General features: G+C 31.9%; 1 protein-coding gene and 1 non-coding gene across 2 annotated transcripts; both read right to left on the bottom strand.

The window, feature by feature from the left end:
- Positions 1-2167: 2167 nt before the first annotated feature.
- On the bottom strand, positions 2168-9107 carry LOC128169070 (uncharacterized). The gene is made up of 9 exons (XM_052835235.1): positions 8223-9107; positions 6567-6779; positions 6151-6464; positions 5793-5877; positions 5484-5591; positions 3283-5337; positions 3045-3172; positions 2888-2965; positions 2168-2546 (listed from the first exon to the last, which is right to left on the bottom strand). Exons 1-9 carry the CDS (start codon positions 8350-8352, stop codon positions 2388-2390), a joined length of 3270 nt encoding a protein of 1089 aa, XP_052691195.1. The 5' UTR covers positions 8353-9107; the 3' UTR covers positions 2168-2387.
- A 12542-nt stretch (positions 9108-21649) lies between these two features.
- Trnaf-gaa (transfer RNA phenylalanine (anticodon GAA)) lies at positions 21650-21722 on the bottom strand. Its single transcript has one exon. It is a non-coding gene; the product is annotated as a tRNA-Phe (tRNA).
- Between the last annotated feature and the right edge of the window lie 247 nt (positions 21723-21969).

Here is a 21969-nt window from a genome sequence, read left to right as displayed (position 1 = left end):
GTGTTATATAAACAGATACACGTATTTTCTAAATTATAAAAGCACTAGATGTAAATTAGCCGTCTTACGTCTTTGAAATTTGTCATCATTTTTTTAAATCTACGAAGTCTTTAAAATTGTAAATCAAAAAGATTTACAGCCTAGTTCAGAGTAATGCAATATTCTTTAAGAATCAGCTTGTTTATAAAAGTACTTATATCATAATCCGACCAACAAGCACTTATATTATATAATCCGACCAACGAGTACTTACATTTTAATCCGACCAACAAGTACTTACTTTATAATCCGACCAACAAGTACTCATATTATAATCCGACCAACAAGTACTTATAATCCTACCAACAAGTATTCATATTTTAATCGGACCAACAAGTACTTACTTTATAATCCAACCAACAAGTACTCATATTATAATCCGACCAACAAGTACTCATATTTTAATCCGACCAACAAGTACTTACTTTATAATCCGACCAACAAGTACTCATATTATAATCCGACCAACAAGTACTTATATTATAATCCGACCAACAAGTACTCATATTATAATCCGACCAACAAGTACTTATATTATAATCCGACCAACAAGTACTTATATTATAATCCGACCAACAAGTACTCATATTATAATCCGACCAACAAGTACTTATATTATAATCCGACCAACAAGTACTCATATTATAATCCGACCAACAAGTACTTATATTATAATCCGACCAACAAGTACTCATATTATAATCCGACCAACAAGTACTCATATTATAATCCGACCAACAAGTACTTATATTATAATCCTACCAACAAGTACTCATATTATAGTCCGACCAACAAGTACTTATATTATAATCCGACCAACAAGCACTTATATTATAATCCGACCAACGAGTACTTACATTTTAATCCGACCAACAAGTACTTACTTTATAATCCGACCAACAAGTACTCATATTATAATCCGACCAACAAGTACTTATATTATAATCCTACCAACAAGTACTCATATTATAATCCGACCAACAAGTACTCATATTATAATCCGACCAACAAGTACTTATATTATAATCCTACCAACAAGTACTCATATTATAATCCGACCAACAAGTACTTACTTTATAATCCGACCAACAAGTACTCATATTATAATCCGACCAACAAGTACTTATATTATAATCCGACCAACAAGTACTGATATTATAATCCGACCAACAAGTACTCATATTTTAATCCGACCAACAAGTACTTACTTTATAATCCGACCAACAAGTACTCATATTATAATCCGACCAACAAGTACTTATATTATAATCCTACCAACAAGTACTTATGTTATAATCTGACCAACAAGTAATTACGACTTTTCCTGTGTGTTTTATTTTTCTATTTAATCTCTTCCTGATCAAAATATATAAATTTGATATACATGTATTAACATTGATCGGGCCGTAACTATTTGTGCATTGTCTTAAATTGGATTATTGACAAAATTTACGTTTACTCGTATTGATGTTGAATAGAACATTGTGTTAAATTTGATCGTTTACAAAATAACTTTATTTAGCGTTTTTTGGAATATTGACTTTTATCTCCAAATAATTATAGACACTAATTGTTTCCAGGTATGTTGATTAAACAATCTTATTGTTATACTAGAGACTTAAAATTTATTTAATGTAAAATAATCTCAACTCAACAAGAAATCATTGTTTTATTTAATGTATTTGTGTCATACAAAAACATATCAGTAGCAAGCACTGACATATCGCGCATTGATACACTGTATCAATGAAATAACACATCTCTTATGATACACGGTATCAAAATATAAAAATAGTACAATATTATAAAACATTAACACATCAATAACAATAACATATACAACAAATCTCATGATTAAAGACTAGAAGTTTTGTATAAAATATAGGGGTTACCGCCGTTTTACAAAGACAGTGCTACATGGAATGTAGAGAGTTTTTAGTCTTACAGATGAAAAACAATGTGTTCAGGAAATAATGATCCAAATATCACTTTTATAAAGGAATGAACTGTGGTTTAAATGTAGACCGGACCTAGCCTCGTCCAACGTTGATATCTCTATAACCAGCTAGGTTTGTGTGTGTGTGGGAAGGTGGAGGGATGGTGGGGGTTGGGGGGCAGAGTCGGGTGTCCATTCTGATGACGGTCACCGCCATCCCGTTGGTGTGCTTGTGAGTCTCCATGCCTGAGCCTGTGAGGAAGGGATGGTGGGGGTCGGGGGTGGGGGTTGGGGGTCAGAGTCGGGTGTCCATTCTAATGACGGTCACCGCCATCCCGTTGGTGTGCTTGTGAGTCTCCATGCCTGAGCCTGTGAGGAAGGGATGGTGGGGGTCGGGGGTGGGGATTGGGGGTCAGAGTCGGGTGTCCATTCTGATGACGGTCACCGCCATCCCGTTGGTGTGGTTGTGAGTCTCCATTCCTGAGCCCGTGTCCACCACCTCTGTGTTGGAGTGTTGCTCTTTTTTCACTGATTCCACTTTTCTCCGACAGGAGCAACCTTTGTTCATTGACTGAAAGTTAATCAAAACCAGGTTTATAATTCATTTAATCGACAAATATCTGTCAATTGAATATTGACTGCAAGTCGAACTGACTGCAAGTCGACGAGTTGATGAATAGCATTCAGAAGGTCTTCATTAAAATTTTAGATATGTTATTTAGCCATGCATTAACATATATTAAATGATAACGTCCAAATACGTGTATTTTTGGGGTTAACATTTGAATATTTTCCCGATATCTTATAACAGAGCTCTTTTGTCCTAAGGAGACTATTCAACATGGTTGGTGTTACGATATAGCGATAGGTACTAGAGTATTCAGGCAAATAGTGGAAGAAAACAAAACGAACCTGTAGGACTTCGAGTTTACGTTTTAGAACGGCACACTCCTGCTTCAGGTTGTTTGACTCGGATAAATCAGTTCTTCGCTAAAGAGAGAAAAATATTGTTATCACGGCTAAAACCCGACTTTAACTAAACAAAGGCAGAGATTGATGAATTACATACTTTGTGTCTCATGAAAGCTATAAAGTTGTAGATGACCGGATTAAGAGCTGAGTTGATGGGGAGAACAATGACTATGATCCAGTCGTACACTTCATTGCTAACGTCGATCCCAAAAAACGTCAACAGTCCTGCAACCAGAAACAAACAGTTTGCTAAAGTCACAATCATAATTAATTTTGTTTTGTTAACATAGCTGGAACCAATTTAAATTAATCCTCATTAGACAGAGATCACAGACCTATCGTCCCGATAGGAATCCAGCAACACATATCTGTCAGAACAATGGCGGCCAAACTCTTGGTTAGACTTATCTCCCTTTGCTTCTTCCTGGAGGAAACCAGGTTACTTCCGACTTTGATTACTTCTGCGAAAATGATGATTTGTCCGATCAAAATGCCAAAAAATAACAGAAAGTTTAGTCCTATGAAGACCGCCATCGAATACTGCCACCCCGACTTTTTCACGACAGACAATGGCAGGGAAATACAGACACCTGATCGGGCGTAGTAACCGTCAAAGTAATTGGACTGCATGGGAACAATTGGTAACAAGGCCAAAAACAGAGCAACGAACCAAGAACAAAGAGACAGAAAAATAGCACCATTTTTAGTGAACCCCCTCCCCGAGAAAGGGAACTTGATGGCTATAAGTCTGTCCATTGTGATAAGGAAAACTAGAAGCGCAGAGGTCTCACTAGAAACTGTAGCTAGAATCCCAGCAAACGTGCAGTAGTAGCTGTTCCTCCATGCAAAGTCTTCTAAACCGTAGCGACCATTGTAAACCAAGTTTGCAGTGGCAATAATGAACAGATAAATTCCCATAATAAAGTCCGCCCAGTTCAAGTTAGTAGTGAAGATAAAGTGCGCCTGCGCAGATTGTCTTTTTTGGTAAACAAGTTTATAACAAAACACAACTAAGTTTCCAAAGGCAGCAAACAATGCAATGTACCAAATACCAACGTTAAGGATTGGGACTGCAATAAGATTACTACAAGAAGATATCTCGTTTCCAGGAGCTATGCAAACTATATCGTAAACGTTTCTGGGTTTTGCACAGCAGAGAGAGAAGAAGTCCACCTGCATCACCTGGAGACTTGAGAGGCCGTCAAACATCCCCTCACTCACCTGGAACTTGTTATTCTGCAGGTAGAGGTACCTCAGTTCCTTCAGATTGCGGAAGTACATACCTTTAAGGGAAGTTAACTTATTGTTTGCCATGTCTAGAACAAGCAGATTTTTCAATGAATAGAAAGACTCCAAATCAATGCTGCTTAAGAGATTTTTTTGCAAGTATAAATATTGAAGACTTTCTAAATTGACAAAGTGGGTTTGTTTTATAGTTTGAATTAAATTATTAGAGAGGTCCAAGTAGCGTAAATTCGTGAGTTCAAGGAATATTTCATCGTGCATCCAGGATATATTGTTGGACTTGAGATCGATGTACAGAAGATTAAAGAAATAGGTGAAATCTCCTTGACCTAACATTATTATTTTGTTGAAGGACATGTCAAGGGTCTTCAAGGACGTGTTAAAGGTCACAGCGTACGGTCGTACAACAGTCTCCAGCAGATTGTTGCGAATCAGCAGAATTTGTGTCCGATCAGACACTGTGAACGACTTCAACTTGTTGTGGCTCAGATCTATGAAGCTACTTTTGACGTAGTTTGTCGTGTAAGTGTTCTGTATGTTACAGTTCCTCAGAACTGCCTTGTTATGAGAGTTGTTTGAGGATAACAAGGCTCTGTTCCACATTTCGTAGATCACAGTGGCAGAGGAGAGATCATTTCCTTCAAATTTCACGTAAGGCATATATAGGAAGGCAGAGGCACTGAAACTGGGAATGTTCCCCATCACATGTAAAAACATGAAAGATGTCACAAATGACAGGGAATTAACTTTTATGTTTGTAAACTGGACGTGGTTTACAACTTGGTGAGGTATTTGGATGCTGTCCACATTGGAGTTTTTTATGATAAGATTCTCTATTTGGACATCGTCTGTTATATTTAGAGTAGAAATGAGCGAGGAAAAAATTTCAAATTGAAATATCCCTCGTCCTAACTCTGAAACGTCAAGGATATTACACGTCACTTCTGACAATCGCACTAAAAAACTGTAGGCGAGAGAAAAATGTGTTTTACATAAGAAGGCAGTTCCATTGCAGTTGCAAGACGTTGGACAGAAGGAAATACAGGTGGCGTTTTTGGGACACTCTGAACACACCGATGTGGTATTCAAAATTTCGTGTTCCGAAGAGTTTAGTTGGACTGGATTTTCTTCCGAAACCAAATCGCCTACAGAAAAAAGTGACAAAAAATTCAATAAATGAAAAAGTGTTCCATATTTACTTCTAATTTAAAATATCAACCTCTCTTATATATTGCGATTATCTTCTTACAATGCGATGACGTCATAATGGCCTCTCAGAAAAAAATCTTACATGCGTCTTCGTCTGAACCATCCAAGCAGTCATTGCGGGAATCGCAAACGAGGCTGGGTGACAGACATTCTCCACTACGACACCTATATTCGTCAAGAGGACAGCTCGCTGAAAATTGAAATTCCTACTCTCATAAGTGAAGCAAAGTTATTTCATATGAATTGCATTGTTCAAGGATATATGATGACAAAAATTATAATGAACTAGAATAATTAAAGCTTTGCTTTGGAAAGTTTACCGATAAGTATTTTGAGTACCTTTAGAAACAATATTGAAGTACATTAAACCAGGACAATAAAAATTAATCACCATTACAAAGTCCCTCGGTTATCCTGACGTTGTCGACATTTACAGCGTTGTTACCGATATATCTGAACCAGACTCGAAACATTATCTACAAATAAAGGTCAAGCATATCAATCCTCAGAGTCGTCTGCAGCCATCAAATATTAAAGTACACTATAGATGAACCCAGAAATCATTGTCCAGGAAAGTAATTTCAAATTCATATTAAATTGTTGAATATTTGGATCTGAAGATCCTAGACTGGTCTGCTATCATTGATTACGAGCCTCTTAGATTTTGAATTTCCTAGCGACAGCAGTTGGAATAAAGGACAGGCAAACCAGTCTATGAAGATACCGACCAACTCTAGCATAATACGTACCCTGAACGTGGGTTTCAATGGAAGATTTACGCTACCATTTCCAACGATCCAACCCTCCTTGGTTTTACCCATCCAATTAGCCTGGTACTCTTTGATTATGACGTCACTTTTCTCTTCCGTGACGAGATACGACACGATGAAGGTGGACTGTCCACGCAGTGAGAAGGAGTAACGTAAACACCTGTACAGAAAGAACACAGGGACATCGACGCTCAGAATGTAGGACGTGTAGAACGTGCTGTACTGGGCGCTGTACGGGGGCTCGACATTCTGGTTACTAGATCTCAGAACGAAGCCGCCATGTCTGTGGAAATCTTTGAAAAAAAAGAAGATATTTCTATGCTGACGATTCACTTAACATTGATATGCATCAAGTTTTATTATGATTATAAACAGCTTTCGTGTGTAACCTTTACCTAAAGGAAGGTCTGTTTCTGAGCTCCCTCGGGTGTCATGGCGGGCGAACGGATCAGCGTATTTTAAGCCGACATTGTAATCACATGTGTCCTTGAAATCGTTGGATGATGGGAGATGTGGACACAAATTCCAGTAGAGATGGCTACCCACGGGCGAAGAAAAGTTTCTTCCGATAATCCAGCCGCACATGTTTATCTCAAAATCACAGTCAACTGCAAAGAAAAGCATTGGAAGTACACTATAAAATTGCTTAAGCTAAGCCTGATTACGGAAATTTTTATTACATGAACTATCATATCTTGTGTGCCAGGCACACTTATTGGCTTTGAATGGCATATCAGTCATGTTCATGACGTGTCAAATATAGTTTTACCTTATTCATCGATCAAATAGGCAAAAACCATGTTTCCAAATCTTAAGCATGCTAGTAATAAAGGTTTGCTTGCTTCTTATTCACCGAATATAGCAAAAAATAGGCTCTAAAACGAATGAAATTTTTTAATGAGATGGAAGTAAATTTAGCATAAGAATTTCAATGCCCAGCTTCATTAATTGAATGACAATTGAATATATTTGATTGAGTAACATTTTACTAAAACTCAAGCGATGAAGAAAAAATTCAATTTTTATTTCAACAGAGAATATAAAATAAGAGTATTGTTATCTTTATTCAGTGGTTTTAAGCATACAGAACAAAATAACTACATTCTTGAAATGGATGGTTGGTATTCGATTTATATTCTTATAAGAATGAGAAAGCTTTATAAATTTTTAATTTGCCATTTAATAAAAGAATAAAGCTAGAAAAGTATTTAAATGAACAGAAATAATCATATATGTATTATCTTATGTATTGTATGGTCGTTTACAAAGATAAGACTTTTAAACTACTTGCAAGTTTAGATAAGAAGATACAAAGCCACCCCGTAACGAAGCAGACGACCTTGTTCTAGGCCTTTGACCCTCTATTGTTTACTAAATGGCCAAGATATAAGCCAAACATGAGGTGTTTGTAACGGCTGCTTTCAAAGGAAGGTTAGCATGTGCAAAGAGCTTTTCGAATTTCTGGTCAGTATATCTTAGAAAACAATTTTCTACATTTCCTTTCTAATTTATTTTTGAAGATGTATCGATCTTTTTGAATAAACATATTGTCAAAATATAAAGTGTTTATTCAACAAGCGATGATTGAATAAAAGGAGAGTAAATTTAGCTCTAAAGCTAGCTTTAACACATCTCAAGGTGAGATGTGTAAAAGCTAGCTTTAGAATTAATTTAGGAAAAGAAGTAAGAAAGGACAAATGCTTAAGCAATATAGATAAATAAATTAGTTTAAGCGTCTCAAAGGAACAACAATACTGCGACCTAAAATCACACACAATTAATTTTTTCAAAATGCTGGGCAAAAATATCAAAGTGAAAATATATATATATTTTGATTTTTCATATTATATAGCACTGTTTTAAACAAACTGATCATTTTAGCAAATGGTTTGCCATGCACTCAAACTTTGTTTAGTTCTACCGAATGTTCTTGTAAACTTTATGTATTATTTCTAAAACGACCTGCACAATCATAAAAAAACAAATTACACAGATAATTGCATTCTTTTTTCGTATAAGTTACTAGGATTTAAAATTGAGATAAAGTATACCTGATGAAGAAGTAGCCAGCAATGAGAAGGCAGTAGGTGTTTTGCTGTACAGCAACAATAGACCAATGAAGCATACACCTCTCTGAATCATAGTAGACAGGACCATCTGTAAATTCAAAATCAAATCCATATAGCAGTTCTAAGATTAACAAAATCCACAAGATAAACTTGTGCAATTTAATCAACTAAATCTCAACTGAAATGTTTGGTATAGTAACTAATTGGCTAAACTTTGCCTTTCAGTCACATTTTAGGTGACGTTCAGTCACATTTCAGTCGCCTTACAGTCAGAGTTCAGTCGCTTTTTAGTCGTTTTTTTGTTGACTAAAGGTCAGATCTTTATCCTGTGAAAAAGCAATCAGTCAGCGGGTCTGTATCGACTGTGTGATTAACACGTGGCTTTCTCGAGTCTTTCACATATCATAAACCAACAGTTGTTAATGCCAGATGCAAGACAACTGCCACGGACAATATCTGTGAAATTGCTGCCTGACGGAAAAGTCATCATGACAAAGGGAATACTGATGAATTTCCATCTCTTTGACGAAGTCATACCCCGATCCCGTCAAATACAGCAACTGTATATAATATACATCGATTACAGCTGTTGGTGCCAGAAGTATGACAAAAATTGTGAAATGGTGACCTGTGTCTTAAAATATTGTCATGTTCTGTACCCTTATAATTACCGTCTTATATAAAACGTAGCATGGATATATTAGTAAAATTATCCGTTAAATTCTTATTCTGTTAACTAAAACAGAAATAATTTTAATAATTGAAAAACGTTAATGTTTTATGTTTAATTTTTTTTAAATTTCAAAACAATGTTCCTGTTTTATTTATTATGTACTGTAAAGAATGTTTGCAAATGTAGAAATAAAATTCCTTAAACTATTCATTGCTTTTATATTTTCATTACTCTGCAGCCGTGATGACGATCAATCAGAAACGTTTAAGGTATCTGGTAACCTTGACTATGAATGTAAATGAAAATGTAAAGATTTGCATCTAAATATTAAGTATTATTTTTTTGACATATTTGTACTTTAACATTTTATCATAATGAACCTGTAGCTATAAATATACATACCCATTCTTTTCACATACAAAGATAAAACATTGATAACACTTCATATTTTACTCTATATGTTAATTAAGTGATTGCATACCAACATGAATGGATACAAAATAAATAAGCATCTTGCCTGCTGTTTATTCCAATTCAAGGGATTTATATATAATTCATGCATGCGTCTAAACTGAATGGCTACATTTACGAAAATCTTCGTATCGTCATAGACTAGATAAAGCCATTGAAATTGAAAAATAAAGATGAAGAGATTGATTATTAAAAAAAAAATTACACTCACCCACAAAAAGCCACTGTGATTTTGCCTTGAATTATTAAATATCCATGCACTCTAAAGCCCTGCACGGTTAATCAATCGAGTTGCATTTCAGAACTTGTGAACATGTGTGAGGTATCATAATTATCAAGTACCAGTGGCTAATTTGGTCGATTCCTATTACCTCTCAAGAGCGCCTAATAGTTAGGGAGAGAGAAAGAGAGAGAGCAGTCTTTATTTTATTATTGGCGGTGTGCGGCTTTATCTATCAAGATATTAGTGGGAAGTCAGATTTAATCCATCTCTCCCAATAACCATAGAGTCACAGGGAGGAGAATTATGGCTTCTGTATATCTTTGTTTTGGAAAGCGGTTATGTTTAACTTAACCTATGAACCCTTTACCCTGCCGCTGCTCCCAATTAAAACCTAAAACCATGATTACATTATATAATCTGACCATCTACAAAACTCCATTTGTTTTATTCGTATTCCTTCAATGCAGTATGGAATAATTTTATTGATAAAGTTAAAGCATTGATTAAGATAAAGCTAAAACATGCCAGACAGATGAAAGTTTAAAGTTATTTTGTAGAAAACTGACGTTGAGATGTTAGCTAAAAAATGCGCACAAAATCCAACAAAGTTGAAGATACAGTAAACCATTTAAAACGACGTGGTTTATATACGCTCCTTGATTTCAAACAAACTCCTTTACACTTTAAATTGTTTTATATTCACTTTATAAAATCTAGTGAAAAAAAAAAATTGAACTCAAAATATATTTTTGAAAATGAAAAAAATAAAAATACAAGGCGTTGTGGAAGGGATGTAAAATAAACATTTATACTTGTACCGTTTTGAATGAGTTGTACAGTGTAACATAGAACAACTAAATAAAACACTTTCTCAAAATACAATTTAAATTTTACCAGACGATTAAAATATACAATAACTCTCTTTGACATTATTCTCTACGTATTAATACTGTGTTAGCATAAAAATATGTTGTATGTTTTATTTTTTAACATTTCTAGGTACCCAACATGCAAAAAAACGTGTCTTACTCTCAAAATGTGAAAGAAGTTTTTATCTAATATGTGTAATCTATACTACTATATTAATATAATAGACTAGAATTTTTAAGCTTTAATACCGATAAATCGGAAGAGTATTGCCTTTTGTTTTATATATTTTAAACATCATTGGTACTTGAAGATAACCAATTTGTTTTTATTTTTTCTCAATCAAGCTTTGCTAATTAATAATCAATAAAAAGTCCTCAAAAAATTCCGGAAATCATCTGGATTTTTTGGATTTTACAATTTAGCGCGTGCGCAATACATTCACGCTAACGGGATCTTTAGTTTATGTTTCCACAAAATCATATTTGCATTAATAAACTCAGAAACGATAGTACAAATACGTGCAAATTTTCATTGGAAATTTAATTGTTATATACTCTGTTCATATATATCAATTTTATGATTCCTTATGAGAGAAATTATAAAATAACAAATATACATATTTACTTAGTACTTACTTTTGTCTTCGTGTATCTCTTAAGAGAGTGAAGATATAATGTATATATTGTTTTATCGTTAAAATGAAAAAATATATTTATGTCCTACGGACCCGGTTTTACGATAAAATGCATTTCGTGTATTGTCTCTGTAGCAAAGAAAATACGTGTACGTTGTTGAAAAAGTGTAGCATTTTTACATTATATGGATTAAAGTTTTAAATGAAAGGTATTTACAGTCAGTCTCAAAATGGTTTATTATGATTAATTTGACTGTTATTTTCAATGCTTCTTCATTAATTTTCTCCAAAATCGTTAAGGGGCGATTCTGAAATTATTTGTTACATTACGGGTATATGTGAGGCGTTTTAAAATTAATGTTAAAACGGGCTTGGCCCCTGTGGATGTATCTATTTCGTATATGTCCGATATGCAATGTCAACCCGTGCACGCATGGGTCAAAGGCTAGTTTGATTTTATAAAATATAAAGCCCAAAAAATTATCAACACACCAATTACATTGAATCTTTCAAACTCCGACAGTTGAAATAATTTTGATATCTTTTTCTTTTTACCCGAACATACCTCGAGATTCTCGATAATTTACTTAAAACATTTTTTTAAAATAAAATGTTTCCATTAATTTTTTCTGATTTGTGAAAATTTTAAAAAATGAAAAGATGTTTGTTTCAATTTAATAGTTTTCATTAAATGCATCGATATATATGTTATTAATGTTCATATCCTTCTCTCAGCAGCTTTGGTTAACGTTTGTCTTGATAATAATAATTACTAGTCTTTGTCTCTTAAAAGTTCTTAATTTGGTTCCTTGATTTCCTTTCTAAGAGTAGAGAAGATCATTGACACTTTGAACGATTTTGAATTGATTTTTCGTGATAATTGACCATGTCATAGTATTTGTGTCTTCATGAGAGAGACTTTCACTTCCTAGATTTAATGGCTTTAAAAGCATTGCGTGCTGACTAGTCAAGAAATCGTTTTGATATTACAAACATTTACAGCAATCTTGGCAAATTAACACACAGCAGTTTATATTGTAAAAATAATTAGAGTAATGTAAATTAAACTAATGTAAATTATTTTTCACAGCAGTCACAAACTATATCTAATTATGTCGAGTTGATTTCTCCTTTTTTGTCTGCTTGTTTAAGTGTTCCAAATGGTGATAAGCTAAACATAAAATAGTTCGTTTGAAAAAATTAAAGCATCATCGAAGATATGTGTTGCTTACTTGTAAGAAGCATACATTGTTTTTTCTCTAATGTTTATTGATGCTATAAAAAAAAACCAAAGTATTAACTTTATTCTATTTAAGCAAAAATCCAAATATTTTAGCTTTGGTAATTTGCTATAAATTGATAAAGAACTTTTCATCAAAAGAAGATAAATATATCTTAAGAATAGCCACGAACATCCAGATCTCTTAAAACTAAATGATTCTCTCTTAGAAACTCTAGACTATTTAGAAACATCTCTCACGGTCTTGCAATACATAAAAATGACACTGGATAAAATTCCATTTGGTAGACAGACATAATGACTGCCCTAACCTTATTGATTTACACAGCAGTCTAGTCCGGAGTAATTGAATAATATGTAAGATATTGTCATAATTGTCGAAACGGACCCTACATATCCAGATTCTATACTAAACACTTATATATGAATTTTGATTTTGATATTTATTATGGTTCGCTTTCTTTAATCTTTAATTTTAATCTTGTTCTTCACCAAAACGAGAGAGTAAAAAGGATTGATTTGTGGTTTTTTTTCTAGTACATGAATATCAAAGTATTGATTTATGAATACGCTTAAATTGATCATTTATTATGAAGCATCAGATAATCATTAAGTAGAAAATGCGATTAACGATCAATTTGTTCAAAATATCCTGGAAGAAAACATATATTCTGAGACGCTAATCGTTTTAATAATAATAAGTCTTTTGATAAATCAAATTTTTTATGTTTTTGCAATTCATTGGTTGTTTGAAAATGATAAACGATTTAAAAGAAAAAAACACGTTGATATTAAATCCTTCAGAATTCTTAAAATACATTAAATCTATAAAATAAAATGTTTCACCTGTATAAAAATGCTTTTATACTTGATATGATTCTTAATGTGATAAATTCAATTAAAATCATTTCTTATTTTTAATACTTTGTTTTACTGAATTTACCCAAGAGATGGAAAACAGCAAAGCTGAGATCCAAAACCAAAGGTAAACTATTGTGTCCACTGTATCTTAAAGTTCATTATCAGTTTTTCAAGTGACAAAATATTCACAAAAACCTTGATATCCCAAATTGAAACCTGAAGTTGAAACTGCTGTAGCTACAATAAACACCAAAAGATATTGGACAAGCATGCTGTACCTGTTGAAGCCTGGTCTTCTTTACATCCACTGGAAGTCGATTTTGTGAGAAACCTCCGATGAAACCTGTTTCTTTTTACAACATACAGTACGTGACTAGGTACGATGCTTATATGTTTCTCTATTAGTTCCCACTGTCATTTTCAGTTCAGAACAAACCCCACATATATCTGTAAAAAAAATCCTTCAAAGTTGTACAAAGCATCAAATACAAATCAAAATATGATTCACCTCTATATTTGTTTTCATAATCATCCTTTTTTTAAATTTGAATGTCATTGAACTCAAAATGCAAATTTTAAAAAAGCAATATGAACGATAATTGCTATACATTATTACTACTTACGGCTGATGTCCGGAGGTTTTTGTAATCAGCATCCCTTGTCCATTTATATATCAAGATTGTCTTTTACGCACATCAATGCTATTAATCTCTGATCGATGAAGACTTTACCACAGGGAGGGGACGGGGCAAAAGTCAAACTGGAAACTCATTATAGGGTATTTTCCAACATCAATATCCAAACGGCGCCGGATAACTCTGGAGCTCTCAGGGACCAACAAACCATAATATACACAGAGTAATGACATAAAACCTTGTTGTTATTAAACAGGTGATGTAAAATACCTGTCTCACCTGATGTTAAGATACATCAGTTTGAAAGATTAAGAACACATCCTACTACCGATTCCCAGACGACCAATTACTGAGCCATGATCTAATGGATACTATTGATACTGGTTCTTTGGTTTATAGAATCAAATCTTGATAGCTTATTATCTCCATCAATTCATGGGTTCGATGCCTTCTATAAGGAGAGACGGACTTTAAAGACTCTTTACTAATACTGGACAGCAATGGGTTTGTATCGAGTGACATTCGCAAATTTCCGATGCAATAAAAATATCATTTAAAAATAAGTTCAAGGATACAGTCAACACATTAATTAACATATTTACAACCACATCAAGAACAAGATACAAGCGCATCTCAATAATAAATTTATATTTAATTTATCAATACCATGACGTAATGTTTACCATATCTCCCGGAAATATTTCAAATGGTTCCAATAATTTTTGAAATTTTTAGAATTTTCGAAGATTTCTAGACCTTTCGTTGGTTTTTTTTTTGGATTATGCGAGAATATTGTAGAAAATTCATTGATAGTCTCTTTCGAAGAGCTTACATTTTGTCGATTATAAGTCCATCTTATACGTACAAAACTGGTTTGGAAACTCAAAATGTTGTCAAGTCTAGGCTTATCATAATTTTGATGGAATCATGTCAATTTATAAGAATGGTTTCTTAATTACCAAATCATTCTAAAATCTAGAACATTTTAAAGAAAAATACATCATGTATTTATTATTATGATTGTTTAAACCAATTTTGATTAATCATGCAGTTATTTTTTTATCATGTATTTATTTTTTTACCCATCCCTAGTTTTGGATCATTTAGAGGTACGGTGACGTGTGACGTGTAACGCACCACAAATTTCTGTGTTTAACGAAAGAATGTGGGTATTCTCCATTCATTAGCAGAATCATATTTTTATTAAAATCGTGTGAAATGATAACGAAAATTCGGGCGGAAATGCCGACATAAGAATAAGAACACAAAACATAAGAACATTGTTGGAAGTTGGAAGAGAGATTTCTCAGTGATACTTATAATCAGTTTGACCTATAAAATAGACCTTTGAAATAGATTATATCATTAAGACTTTGTTTGGAAGTTGTTGAAATGAGATTTGATCCCGTCTTTGTTTTGTTCTTTTCATATTTCTCTTAGTTTTTAATTCTCATTTCGAAAAAAATAGCTCCAGGTATCAAATTGAAAAGTCCTATCCTATAAGTAAACTTTCTAAATTTATCTCAATGATATCTCCATTTGTGATCTTACGGAAAAAAATTAAGGTGAAGCAAAGCCAGTGCAGATATGACTTGGCAAGTTATGATATAATGTAGCGTAAATCGTAAGTTACCCAAATCTATTTCTTTTTCTAAACATCTTGGTTCCAACAAATCTATGATATGATGTTAAAGAATATTTAATTTATCGCACAGAGCATTAACAATTGTTTTCATAAACCAGAAGTAAATGAAAAGCTTTTCTAGAAATATCTTTAATGCTGAAGAAAATGTAAAATCTATTTAGTAAAAAAACCAACAATTTTTGTAGAGTAATGATTTGTTTTGCAAACAATTCAAATTGCATTTAAAATATAACGTTGTATGAAAATTAGTGACCTACTTTTTTGCATTAATAATGTATAAAATAAAGTCTTCTTGCATTCATCAATTGTACTTATATTAATAAGATCTTCCTAAAAGTACTTAACAAATGGCTAGAAATGAAATCTGGTACAACTTTTTTTTATAATATAAGATTGTTTAAAAAACATTGCAGTATAAAAGGGCTTAAAGCAGTCTGACTTAAACATAAGACACTTGATAATAGAACTCGTGCATACTGCTCTCAGCAAGATACATTGGAAAGAAAAATGTAGAAACTGATTAAATCACATTAATAAGTGTCTTCCTGTGGATTCCAGTATATTCCAAGTTAACTTGGAATTAGCATTCTTTGTGTGCATTCTAGTATTTTCCGAGGTAACTTGCATTCTTACAAACACGAAATAGAAGTTAACTCTAATAACATATTTCCCTTTTTTAAATTAATATTATCAAAACTATTATAATTTTTTTTAACAAAATATGACTGTATTCTATTGGATATGAAACAAGAATTTCACTTGAATTTAAGGAACCTAAAGCGGGAAATTGTAAGACGTACCAGTATTTTGATGAATAATAGTTGTATCCCTAGTTAAGTGGTATGTGATTAACATCGATATAAGTTTTGTTTTCATATGGAAGCTCTCAATGGAGTCATTTCTTTGTCGGCAAAATTTAAAAACTTGAATAATATCCGAAGGAAACATATATTACGATATGTATACTTTTAATTTTTTTATATTGCTCACACTTCCTTGAACTACATACTTTATACTAAAAATAGATTTTCATGACCAAAGACTAGTTTTATCCGGTGCGATTTTGTAACGTCACAATAGCATGATCAACGCCTAAACATTTCGAACCAAATACTTTACTTTTTTTTACCCTCGAAGAGATTTTTATTATAATAATCATATCCTTTTAATATCGGCCAATACACGGTTTTATAGACCTGATGGGAGTATATCAACCTCGGACTTTATTCTCAGTCGATATACTCTCATCAGGTTAGTCATCAGTCATAAAATCATTTATGGACTTCATCAAAAGGCTGTAATTGTATATTTTTTCAATACCAGGGTTACCAAATTTCTAATCCTTTCATTCTCGTTTCATTTTATTATTTACTTCGTATTTTTTTATATATCAACTAGATCTACATTGATGGTATTAAATACTGTATTTTGTTTTTTCCTTTTTTCAGTTTATTTTACATGAATTTCCAAGACTGCAGATCAATTAGTTAGAGATACCTTAAATAAAAACTTTTTTATTGGTAGAGAAATTTTCAGTTTGATTAGACAATTGTATTCCGTATTTTGCATTAATAACAAGTGTACAATTATAACAGATGAAGTGATTATAAAATGCATAAAATTGCGACCTTGACAAGCCATCCTGTTTTTTGGAGGGAAATTATTTACCACATAGAAATGAACATGATTTGACGTCAAATGGTTGTTTTATGCATATTTTTTCATTACCTATGTTATATGTACATTATTTATTATCCATACTGATGTTTTTTCTGTGTCAATATTTTACAGTTTTTGTCGCATTTTTGTGATTGACTGCGACGAAATCTTATAACAAAGTGCAAAAAAAAATTATTGATGTAACATATATATAAAAAGATATGCACAAAACAGACATTTCATGTTAAATCATTTCTATCTTTAAGAAAAATCAATTAAATCTTTGAAACGTATACGTTATTAATTTATGTCCCTTTTTTATATTCTAAATGATTTTCTCTCCCTGAAAGTGTACTGTGATGCGTGGCCAATACAAGTATATATGCTACTAAAATTTTATAATCAGCAAAATAAGGCCACATTTAGTATCTTTTTTCTGTTTTATTTCAGAAATTTGTGATAGTCAAAACTTTGGCAGCCATATTTGAATAAGTTGAAAGAAATGACGATCTCAAATTTTATCTAAAAGCAAAATGCTCCTGATTTCAACGAAGCATTAAAAAAAGAAGGTTCGATTTTTCCCGGTAAGTGATTTAACTCCTTTTGTTGTTTCAATCATAGGGATATGTATTAAGCATTAAGTATCTATTAAGCTATCATTTGCATGTGTCGTCGAATTTCTTTCATCCCTTATATATTTCTTTCATTGATATTCACATCGAAAAGACTAAGCTCCTAATTATTGATTACTTTTACTCCACTGTCCATAATTGGTAAAATCTATTGCTAAATCATGCCTGCCAACATTTACTCTTTAAGTGCACTAGATTACAAAAGAGCATAGTTACAATTTCAGCCTTATTTTAAATTTTATGTTTCCTTTCTTAAAAACTAAGATGCTTAACAAAGTCCTTTGTTATAAACACCGCATTTTAAAAGTCAGATTTCAAGCGTGAAACACAGCTGACATCTTTTTGTTATGTATAGATATGTTAACTTTTTACATATATGTTGCTTAATAGAAAACCCAAAGTGAGATGTGACAAAGCAATGGAAACTATGCTAATGCTGTGTTATATAGTAAAGAAAAAAACCCAAACATTTCAAATTGGAATAATTTTTTCTACATCATTATGTTAATACCAATAATCCAGAATCACAGAATAGTTCGAAAAACTTTGTAAACTGCTAGTCTGATTCAAAATTTAAGATCTCAGCTGACATTTTTTTTTCAATAAAATAATGTCTATCATTTACAATGCTAACTGATGTTTATTTAATAGTTAAACATTATTTTAAAACATACTCTGTTCATTATTAATTGTTAAAGTAAGGGTTAGTTTTGTAAGAATTTTTATTAAGATAAACATTGTTAAAACTTTGAATAATTCTCTTGCTTTTTTTTATATTTGAAATGTTATATATAGGCAAAAATACTAGTACTTGGAATTTTTCTTTATTATATAAAACAGTTTTAGGCTATAACAACATCAAAGCTTTTTAAAGCTAGAAATGATATTTTATGTTTTGAGCACCAAGCCTCCATAATTAATTTTTTTTTATAAATAATCCGTTAATTGCATGATATCACTTCAAGATTTTAAATTTCATAGGATATATTCCTCACTGTCCATTTAATTGTTAAGGTTAAAGCTAGTTCTTTTAAAATAGTTTTTAAATAGGATTATATATTGATTAAATTTTATTAAATTTTGTTGGTATTTCTCTATTTTTTGCTTCATTTTTTGGCTTAGTATTTGGGATTTACCTTCATTATTTAAAAGTTTAACGCTAAATTTACATTAAAAAGTTAAGATCGCACTGACGGTGCATGTGTTGAGCATCCAGCCTCAATTTTGCATTTTTTATATCGATAAGCTGTTCATGATATGACGTCACTCCAGGATACAAGCTGTCCTGGGAATATCCCCAATGACCTGCAACATCACTCTAGTTCGCACCTGATTAAACAATATCTATTTGGGAGTGCATTGGTTTTTTGACATATATATATATATATATATATATATATATATATATATATATATATATATATATATATATATATATATATATATATATAGTGTGTGTGTGTGGAGAGAGAGAGAGAGAGAGAGACTTTTTTAATTGCTTAAATTATTGATGCACATTTTTGCCTGCTATCAACACGTATTTCACTATTGTAAACAATGACATTGTTACGATTCAGAAAAAAAGTAGTTTGCACGAATTTGATATACCAGGACACAAACGTTTAAAAACGATTTGATGTATCAATTAATAAGTCGACAAATAAGCAGTAAATTAGTTTAACATAGTTTTTGCAAAAGAGTTACACGTAATAACGTCTACATATTTGAGTTACATGCTATCGTAATTAGGTTGTATGACAACAAAATTAATTGAATATCAGAAAGATTGAGTTATTTGACAGAATGATGACGCTGCATGTCAACTGACCTGATTTTCAGAAATCAGGTCAATTTCAGATATGAATAATAATGTGAACAACTGTCTTTCAACCCACAGGTTATAGGGTAAAATTGTGTTAAAGTTGATTGTTAGGATACCTTATTATTATCTTATCATTCTAAAAATTTAGATGTCTCTTATTTTAAATAGAATAAATTCTTGAGATTACCTGTCAACAAACTAAATTTGAACATTATGATTGTATTGTTTATTCACAAACATCTATTATAATGATGTATTTCAGTAACATGTGACAATAATCAAGTATTTACTTCCAACATTTTACGTTAGTTACCTAATGACAAAATTTACTTTTATGTGAAGGAATCTGATATGTATGCCAATAACATCAACATTGCAATATGCCAATATTGTTCATTTAAAAAAAATGATTTTGCATGAATTAATAAAATAAACAAAGTTTAAAATTATATTATATCTTAATCCAAAAAAGCAACAAGTAAATTCGTCATCGAAAGCAAGATTTTTTGTCTTGCCTAGATGGCCCTATTGGTTAGCGCGGTGGCCGCTTACTGCTAGGAGAATGGGTTCCAGAGGTCGTGAGTTCAAGCCCCGGCCGGGGCGGAGGTGGAGCTCCAATAAGGTGAATTTCTCTGTGCTTAATATATATATATATATATATATATATATATATATATATATATATATATATATATATATATATATAAAATCTCTCATGATTTGCGATGGTATTTGATTTTTATCTAACGAGTTGTGTGAGTTCTAGAAATATAGAAAACTAGATATATAGATTATAGATTCATATATAAATTATATATATATAGATAGATAGATAGATAGATAGATAGATATTTATATATATATATATATATATATATATATATATATATAAATATATATATATATATATATATATATATATATATATATATATATATATATATATATATATATATATATATATATAATACACACAAGAGTTGGATTGCAAATTATGAGAGATTCTTTTTATCACATGTTTTACCAAGTTTTATGTTAATCCAAACTTTTTCTGTAAAAATTGTCATTGTGAGCTGCACAACACATTTTCTACAAGACGTCAACAACTTTACGCATGGAAAATAGCTCCTTGAATTTTAATGAACAGACATTTCATTTTCGAACATTTTTTATGAATTCATGACAAATAGCCGAAAAAACATTAAATGTTTCAAATTTACATTTAATTTCTCAACACCACTTAACTGAATTAATTATTTACTTTTTTATTCTACGTCAATCAACCGCTTAAACCTACGCAATGCTTAATTTTGACGTCACGTGGCGTAAGAACAAACAGTTGAATATCAAAAATTTATCCCATGAGTGATATCCACCGTATATTGAGATTACTTTACCTGTTTGAATTATCTTCTTTTCTTTGATATGATTAATTGATCAGTCAATTAATAACGTTGAAATTAACTGTAGACGTTCTTTTATAGTCTGTCCCAAGATATCTTGGATTCACATTTTGCTTAATTGCTTGATATTTATAAATACCTCAGGGTTCAAACGATGTTCATTCAAAAGTATAAAAAATTTCCAAGATTTCTCAGTCGAAACGCCCCTGTTAGCTTATCAGGTTTCAATACAATGCTAAAAAATGTGATGTCTACGGAGATTTTGTATTGCAGCAAGCCCGGATGATAACGTTGAAAAATTGCGCGATGTATTCCGAGTGTATTCCGAATGGAGAAAATATGTAAACATTACCCATTATAAATCTCCGTAAGGAATCTGTTTTCGTTCCTGTGAATTTTTCAGAGTGACAGTTGAAAATGTGTCAATGAAAATATCTTGGAAATTATCCTTTCAACTATTACAATTGCACTTCTTTCACAGGTATGTGTATTTTTTTTTAAAAATCGTCCAAATGTGCAGCATAAATATCTTGGGACAGACTATAGCATGTTTTGTTCAGTCTTCAAAAGCTTGATTTTGTTTAAAAAGAACCTTTACCCACTATGGAAAAAAGTTGGCTGTCAGCCGCCGGATTGTTCCGTGCCGGAACCCGGGATTGAACCGGGGGCCTTTAGATCTTCAGTCTAACGCTCTCCCAACTGAGCTATTCCGGCTGACAAGTACTAACAGGTCAACATGTAACGATATTGTACACTGTAACTGTCAGGTGGTTGATTTCAATGATTTTTTTTGGAAATATTATCATTTTTTCTTTGCACTTTTGTGATTTACAAACTGCAGTAAGTTTATTATTGATATATTATGCTTCAAAGTTTACTCTACTATACAGCTGGTACGAACATATCGCACCTACATTATCATAGAATATTGCAAAGGTTCATACATTACTAATAAATGTAT

Source organism: Crassostrea angulata, unplaced genomic scaffold (assembly GCF_025612915.1).
Source record: "Crassostrea angulata isolate pt1a10 unplaced genomic scaffold, ASM2561291v2 HiC_scaffold_93, whole genome shotgun sequence".
Classification (NCBI taxonomy): Eukaryota; Metazoa; Mollusca; class Bivalvia; order Ostreida; family Ostreidae; genus Magallana; species Magallana angulata.
This window is presented reverse-complemented; position numbering and strand designations above follow the sequence as displayed.